The sequence below is a fragment of the Sceloporus undulatus genome, chromosome 9 (genome assembly GCF_019175285.1).
Source record: "Sceloporus undulatus isolate JIND9_A2432 ecotype Alabama chromosome 9, SceUnd_v1.1, whole genome shotgun sequence".
Lineage (NCBI taxonomy): Eukaryota > Metazoa > Chordata > Lepidosauria > Squamata > Phrynosomatidae > Sceloporus > Sceloporus undulatus.
The window spans coordinates 19,133,031-19,141,655 of NC_056530.1; the positions used below are offsets into that span (position 1 = coordinate 19,133,031).

The following is an 8,625-nucleotide window of genomic DNA, read 5'->3' on the forward strand; positions in this document are numbered from 1 at the left end:
AGTTGTGCATGCTTACACTCTAGGCAGGTTGTAGAATTGGCAGCCTTCTTCTCTTTTCAGTAAGCAGTAGACATTCTTCTGCCAGTCATCCTCAAGACCTGCACCAGCAGTTGGCAGAGCTGGGCATTTTCTGGGTCTCAAAAACTGCTGAGGGACCCTTGTTTGTCCCTGCTTTCTTTTCCCTTGGTAGGGCACATGTATGAGCATCTATGCGCACATGTTGCCAACCATTCTTGTGATCTGGAGCCATAGAATTTTTAAATGTTACCTGGAAATCACAGCCTTTGTGAAATGTTTGAAACGTTACCTGGAAATCACAGCCTTTGCCCTAGAAGCCCTTATCTCTCATGTTTTGTGGCTGGCTGCGATGATACCATGATAAGGGAAAGCAATTTGGACATTGTCAAGTCTACTTTTTTTTTTCCTCTCGCATATGTTAGAAGGCAAAAACAGGACTAGCAGGGTTCCCTCTTGTTCAAAGGCGCATGAAAACATGAAGCCAGGACATTCTTCTCTTGCCTGTAGCTTGGAAGAAGGCAGACCACATAGAAGGGAAATCTCCTTCCTTGTCTTTCTTTAGACAGCAGGTTAGAGGGAACAATGCTGGGCCCTTTTTGTGGCATGGCGGAGTCATATGAAAACATCTCTGCCTGCTACAGCTGGATTGCCTCCTAGTCAATGAAACACCAGTGTGATGAGTCTTCTGTGGAGCCTGTGTCTTCCTGCACTGATACATTTCCAGATGAAATCTGCTCGTCCTCCTTCCTCCGGATCTCCTGCGTGTCTCGTGTTGAGGTAGTAGGTTGTATGGTTTAGAATAACACCATCAGGAGATAACTGTACAGCCTCCTAGCTTTCCCCGAGGAAACGCCAAAGTATGAAAGAGAGGAGCAGAGAGACAAGTTGGTCCACTCAACAGTGAGGTGTCAGCCGCCATAAGGGTGAGTAGCAATGAGGCTTCCTGCTGCTAGAAACAGCTTGGCTTAACCTCAGAAATGCTCGACTGTCGTTCATTGTGTGACAGTACACCAGAAGGCAAACCTATGTATGGGGCTGTTTGTACGTTGCCAGTTCTTGTGAGCAAAATGTGGCATTGGCTACAGAATTCAGCTTCTTGCCATTTTCTTTCTTTCTTTTTTTAGAAGCAAGGTCCCAACCCTATTTGAAAGATGTTGCTTGAAAGTGTGTGGGCAACGTCTAGGTCTGGAGAGAGACAGTAATGTAAAAAGGCATGAAAATCATTCAAGGAATGCTTCATTTCTCATGATGTGCCCACATATTTATTTGGTGTTGGGTCACCAGGTGTTCCTTCTTCTAAGGAAAGTCCCTTACTTGGGGTATGCAAAGCTTGTCCCTTATAGGACTGGCAAGTATTTATTATAAGGGATGCTACTTGTTTGAGGGTTGGCATGCTTTTTCATTTATATAGACTGAATGAGATGCCAACATGTATGATGGTGCAGGGGCTTCACAGAGACAGAAATGTGGACATCATGTAATTTATGAATGTGGGCAGTATGTGAATTTTACAGAGAAATACACAACAAGGTAAATGAAATTAATACTTTCATTTCGCAATTAGCTAGAGCACAAACTTGGTAATACGGGTTGAATATTATCCAAAAATTATCTCTTATCTGAAAATCCAAAATCTGAAATGGTCCAAAACCTAAACTGGCTGAGATAGTGACGCCTTTGCTTTCTGGTAGTTCAGTGTACTATGTTTCATGCACACAGTTATTAAAAATACTATATAAAATTACCCTCAAGTCCATATGGAACATAAATGAATTTTGGGTTTAGACCTGGGTCCCATCTTCAAGATATCTCATTAAGTATATGCAAATATTCCAAAATCCCCCCCCCAAAAAAACTGAACTCCAAAATATTTTTCGCTCCAACCATTTTTGATAAGGGATACTCAATTTGTAGTTACTTCCTGATTGTCAACCTTTTGTATTATGCATTTGAACTGTCCTTCATTGTTGTTTTGAGAACCTAGCAATGCTACTTTGGTCCCACTGTCCCTTTTCAACAAACAGGTTTTTGGAATGATGCCGGTTTGGGGGGAATCCTGCAAATACTATTTGGATAGAGGAGAAAGTATGATTGCATACACCACTGCTAGCAGTCCTGCTTTCAAACAGTGTTCTGGGAAGAAACTCTCACAATCTCCATCGTTCTCCAATCTCAAAAGCCAACAGGTTTGCTGAATAAGATTTTGAATAGTTAAAGATTTGACCAGCAAAAGGCATGGGGTTTGGCATCACGTGGGGAAGGGGAGCAAAATGGTAGGTTCTGCTTATAATACGTTATGTAAAACCAGTGTGCAAACTTGTAAAGTTTGAAGAATTCAGCTTTATTTTAAAAAATGATGCAGAAATGGTTAGTATAAAATGCAGTTCTGAACAAATGTATTGGACTGACTTCTGATTTCCCCCCTCCTCCTCCTGTCTATTCTGTGTCTACATGTGTATGTGTATACTGTATATATGTACTTAAGTATTAGCAACAGTATGGAGATCTGTGCATTATGCATGAAACTTTTAAAAAAAACAGGAATGGCTTGGTGTTGGATACACTTGTTATGGATGAAGATGAAGATTACAAAAGTATTTATGGAAGGGATGCAAATAAAGGAATATATTAGGTGAAATGGCTGTGGCCCCCCCCAAAAGAAGATAGAGAATGGCTTTTAGTTCCCCAGGATATTTTATTTATTCAATTTCTGTATTCTGCCTTTCCTCCAAAAACTTCAAAGTAACATGCAAGCTGTACTCTTACACACCCCACCACACATGCCATTTTATCATCCCAAGGAACTAGGTTAAGCTGTGAATTGGAGAGTAACCCAAGATCATTCTCTGAGCTTCATGGCTGAGCAATGGTTTGAACACAGGGGAAGACTAATACTCTCCCCAGTGGTCCAGCTTTCTCCAGCCTACTGTCTGCCTGATGTGCTCCAGCAATACAGTACCGATACAGAGCTGGAAGGGGCACCATAGGTCCTTAAACTGAACTATCACCACCTTTTGCTCAATGCAGAGACTCCAATTAGATCATCCCCAGCAGATAGTTCCCTATCTCTTTTAGAAGATGTCCAGAGAAGGGGATCCCGCCTCTTTAGGTAATTGGCTTGATTACTGAACTGCTTTTAGCATCAAGAAGCTCCTGATGTTCAGTCGAAATCTATTCTCCTGTAACCTAAATCCATTACACCTTGTCCTACCCTCTGGGGCAGAAGAGAACAGGCTTGCTTCCCTCTCTCTGTGATAGTTAAAGATTGCAGTCTTGTCACCCCCTCAGCCTTTTCTTCACCAGGCTGCACATGCCCAACTCCTTCGACCTTTCCTCAAACTTAGTTGTCCATATCCATCATGGCCAGATAGCAACCCATTCTGGGTAGAAGTGGTGGGAGGTGACTTTCAATTCCTCTGAAGGATGCCTGGTTGAAGAAAGCTACACAACATCCCACTGACTTTCCAAACAGGCCACGTCCTAAGTGGGGTGTTCCAAAGCCTTGTGGAAATAAGAGACCTGCTACCAATGAAGCTGGGGAAAGTGAACTGTCTTGGAAGGGTCCTGGATGCACCTCAAGTGAGGCAGAGTAGTTGCCATGGGGTATTGTGAAGCTTTATTAATCTATTTATCTGTTGCACCTGTGCTATGCCTTTCCATGAAAAAATCCCTTTGGCGGTTACACATATCAGCTGTGCCTGGATTCATTGCATTGAGTTACTGTTGATCATGTTGTTCTGTGCATTCACAGGAATCCCAAACACGCCATTGCTTAATGAACTTGAAACAGCCTGTTGTGTTCGCAGAGTTAGGGAGCAGAGAATAAATTGCAGAACAAAAGCTGGATTTTTGTTGCATTTTCCTTTGAGTGGAGGAACAAAGTGATTTGGATCCATGGTAAGGATTTTGAATGCAGGATTATTTGGGGCTTGAGGGGGAGGATGTGCTTATTCCAGGTGAATTATTTTGGAATAAGATGGCAATTTCTAGGGAGTGATCTTTTAGTTCTGTTAATGGTGTTTGCAGAGGGTGATGTGTTTGCACAATTGTGAGCATTCAGAGGTGTGGAATATGTGGACTGAGCTGGGCTTTGTAACCTTTACAAACGGTGTGCATGGTACGGAGAGGTTCTTTGTCTCGCTTTGTGAATCGTCCTTGTTTGTGTTGTGAGCAGCCGTCTGGTGTGGTGGAGAGGCTGCTTTATGGGTTGTAGTCTTTGTTAACAATGCAGAGCTCTTCTAAGAAAGAATGTGCTATGTTTAGGTAGCATTGATTTTAGGGAGGGAGAGATGGAGATATATCTGTGGGCACAGGACACACACTTCTATTGAGAAGCTTTCTGCATGAGAAGGGGTGGATGGCTTTTGTTTGCATATGGTCCACTGGGTACATCCTAAATTGAGTAGATCCCTATCTTATTTTCTAGCTCTGTCCTTTGTGTGGCTCTTGTATGGAATATTGTCTGTTCAGTATACTTTTCCTGTGTGATTTCAGCCTAACCATATAGGAACATAGGAAAGAAGGTTTTGCTGAAACAATCTAAAGTTCAATTAGGTTCAACCTTCAAGGGTCCAAAATGGCCAGCCAGATGCTTCTTGGAGGTGAGAAACCAGACAGAATGGTGTTGGTCATCCCTATATACTCACACTGTTACTTTGAGATATACTGCCCCTGAACATGGAAGTTCTGTTTAACTAGTACAGCCAATTTAGACTGACAGTCCATTCCTCTGTGGATTTTTCTCAATCTTTTTTTCAAGCCAGTCCTGCCAGTGTCCCTCTCACCATTTCACTGTCCTGGACAATGGTGCAAAAACTGTATCTGCAGCCCCTTTGTGTCGCATGTGACATTGCACATGAAACACTGCTGTGCTCACGCCAGGCATGATCAAGCATGACGGTTGTGCGCTCTTGACCTGTGTTGAGCCATGCAGCATGCTATGTCCCTTGTAGCTTGGCATGGCATGACTGTGTGTGTGTATGTGTGCCAGAATTATGTTATCATTATTATTTTGTCTGTATGTCCATGTGGCATTTGGCACCTGGGTTTGCGCAGCATCGTCCTGGGTTTGTCATGCTGTATGCCCTTGTCTGCTGGGCATGAAGAGTGTGGGCAAAGCCACACCTGCCCAACTCACCTGCTGCTCATTGTCTCGGTTTGCTGCTATTTGAATTTTTCCCAGCCAGCTCCCTCCCTCCTCTCCTCCGCCGCTCCCTCTTCTCCCCTCCTTCTCTCTCTCTCTCCGCCCTCCCTGCCGTCTGGATCCAGGCAAGTCTGATAAAGTTCCATTCCAGACAACAGCCGCATTGCGTTGCTACAGCATAGACAGCGGCCCAGGGAGAGAGAGAGAGAGAGACATACAGTCAGAGCAAGGCAGTGATGGGGAGACAGGAGAACAAGCAACAGAGCATCCATCAATATGCTCATCCCTGAATCAGAGGCGATGCCCAGGATGGAAGATGGCAACCCAAGAAGCTGGATGGCAATGAAGACCAGAGCAGGTTAACCTTTCCTCTGTGGCCGTGGGACCTTAGAGCTATCAGAGGAGAAATGGGCAGGGGAATAGGGAGGACCAGGATGGAGACAGAGGGAAGGTGGGTAGGGGGAGTGAAAGAAGCAGGTGATGGAGACCAAGGGGAGGAGAAAGGGATGGCAGATAGCAAGAAGAGGAAACAAGGAAGTGGTGGTTTAGCAGTCTTAGGAAGGGTGGCAAGCAGGCTGTCAAAGGAGGAATGGGATATGGACCTCTGGGTACAGGAAGCCTTTCACGCAAGTGCTGTTGCATAGTTTTGTTGTAAGGCTGGGAACTATTTCGCAGCTGGGGCTTTTGGGGTCATAGGGATGGGGAAGAAGTAGGACAGTGACCTAGTGTAGCACGTTTGATGAAGGAGAAATATATTTGGGTTGAGGGTTGCCAGTATCATCTCACTTTGTCATCTGACCAGAGGAGAGCTGTGGAATGCCTCCTTTCCCCATTCTGTCCCTAGAGGCAAGGGGGAGTGAAGCTGGGCATGGAGAGCAGCCCTCTTTCGGTGGGGTTCAACAGTTGCCACTTGAGGCAGCTCCATTCAAGAGTTCAGGGATTTGGATTGCTCTCCAAGGTACCTGCCTCAAGGATTTTATATTAGGGATTCTACCCAGCCACCCCTTCCTAATATAACCATGGGTCCATGCCGTCCCTGGAATTAAGCCCATTCTCATGACTCTTTGGCTTTTCCCAAAAGAAGATGATGACACTCATGTGCACCCATCAGAAGGATTTTGCAGCCACAAAGATGTGCACACACCCCAGGGACCACACCCACCCACGGGATTCCCATTCTTGCACACTCTACACGCATAAACCTCTTTCGGAAACATGAGGCGGTCCTTTTATTTTGCCTTTTAAAAAAGGCAGATAGACACCACATAACAGTCTAGGAAGGATCCTCTAGGATTGGATAGAGGGAGAGGTTTGGGGGGGGGAGGGAATTGTGTGTCTGTTGAAAACAGAAAGACTGGGGAGATGGTTCCTCCAGTGTTTGTGACAGATCCATCTTGAGTTGTATGCAAGGATAATTCTGTGCTTGGCAGGCAATGTGCAGTGTGGCAAGTTGAAAGCTGTGAGATGTATGTGGTTAAGTTATGTATGCATGGAGAGGGGGTATATCATACCACATGTGTGTGCCATTGTGCATGGGCAGGCAATGTGTATGGAAGGTCCTTTGAAAGAGAAGCATCGTGTTGGGTAGAGAGACGTGTGCATGGAGAGGGCATTGTTTGTGAAGAGGATGGTGTAGTGCGTAGGTAGTGGAGTATGGCTTTTGTTTGGTATAAGTGCCAAGGTGAAGACATGAAAGGGATAACTGAGTAGCAAAACAGGCAGCACTTGTGTGTGTTGTGTGCAAAACCAGGAGTGTATGTGGAAGAGAGGTGGAAGGAGATGCTGTTGTGTATGTATGATTGTGCAATTCTTAACTCTTCCCCTGGACCTAATATACTTGCATAACACAGAACCTAAGCAACTGTATGGACCGAGTAGTTTTACTATTTCTGTAAGGAGTGTATGGGGGTGGGTAGCATGTTTCAAAGGTGTTTGCCTCCAATACATCACACAGTGATGAAAGTTGTATGTGAGAGGGGCAAACACTATACATTCTATGGAAAAAGGTATGCCTGTAAGTAGATGGAGGCCTGGTGTTACCTGAAAATGGTTGCAAGAAGCATGATGATGGGGTGTGTGTGTTTGTAATGTCCTTTGTAGTCTGTTCGACGTCCTTTGTGGGAACTTGCATATATATTTTTGTGTGCCTCCTTTTATATCTCATAACTATTGCTTGTGCAGTTTTGATTCAGCTCATCAATTCGTTCCTCAAGTGACAACAAGAGACCCCACTGGCCAGGTAAGTGGGGAAGAGAGATGCACAGGCAGAAAGCACCTTTTGTGTTTGGGAAGAGTTGCTGCATTGGACTCTAGCCTCTTCCTGCCTCCTGCAGAGGCGTGACATGGCGGATCATGCTTTTCCACTCGGAGTTTACCCAGTTCCTTCCCACATTTCCATGGGTCTGCTCCCTGAGGGCCGTTTCACACAATACCTCCATCCAGATGGCCACTTTCCTTCCCCACCTGCTTTGGCCTTGTGAGGCCAGCTAGCGCCTTTGCCCCACCAACAGAAGTGGCCACTTTCTCATGCCATCTCCAAACAATGTGGGCTTGTGATAGCTCATGGCAAACCAGTCAGACAGCCTGTCACAACCACGGACCTGCCAGAGAAAACAGAGCAGCTGCCATAAGTGCCGTGTCTATGATGGCTCAGCCGTGAGGGTGCCAACGGTTCTCTGCCTTGGTGGGAATGGGCTTAAATTTGACTGGCGATCCCCATACACAGGGGACAGGTTTAACCAGAGCCTGCCTAGGAGAACACATTCCCTTGGTATGAAGATGATCCAAAGACAGAACTCACCAGAGGAGCCAGCCTTGACATCTGCTTTACCGTTCCCAGCCGCAGGGGGACAGACGCCATTTCTGTGTCCTCTCTGGCATATGCTGGAACATTCCAGAAATGTAGGCCCATCTCTTACCTTGCACGCAGAGGAGTCTCTCTGAAATCATAGTGGAATCCCAGTCCCATAGCATAATGGTGCCATGAGCACAGTGCTGAAGGCTAAGATTGTTCCCCAATAAGCTCTTAGAAAAATGGTACCCTAGTATGTGTATTAAACACATCCCAGTTGCTTCTCTTTGCTGCGCTCGAAACTGACCCACTTTCCACAAACTTCTCAATCGGCATTTCTCAAAATGGATACCAAGACAAAGTACTTCTCTGAATGAAAAAGCTTCCTTTTAAAACGGCCTAAAAATGCCACCCACAGCCTTCTCACAACAGTTCTTTCCATTAAGTGTTTTTGCCTAGCCTCCTTCCCTTCGTGACAGTTTTATAATACTTTTTAAAAATCTTTCTCAAACAGCTTTTACATTCCTTCATCTGCATTTTATGATTCCATTTCTTAAGGTTTTAAGGCTCTTGGACTAAACCTAACCCTTGACTTCACACTGTCCATTTGCAGGGTGGATCTATTATTATTATTATTATTATTATTATTATTATTATTATTATTATTATTATT

The 8,625-nt window shown here is 44.8% G+C and overlaps 1 protein-coding gene across 1 annotated transcript in view; it reads left to right on the top strand.

Annotated features, from left to right (window-relative positions):
- Positions 1 to 893: 893 nt before the first annotated feature.
- Positions 894 to 8,625, top strand: part of LOC121915523 — a 19,919-nt gene continuing 12,187 nt past the window's right edge. Inside the window, exons 1-2 of the mRNA XM_042439840.1 lie at positions 894 to 941; positions 2,043 to 2,204. Coding sequence (XP_042295774.1) covers positions 2,052 to 2,204 — 153 coding nt within the window. The 5' untranslated portion in view covers positions 894 to 941; positions 2,043 to 2,051. The remainder of the gene's footprint in view (positions 942 to 2,042; positions 2,205 to 8,625) is intronic.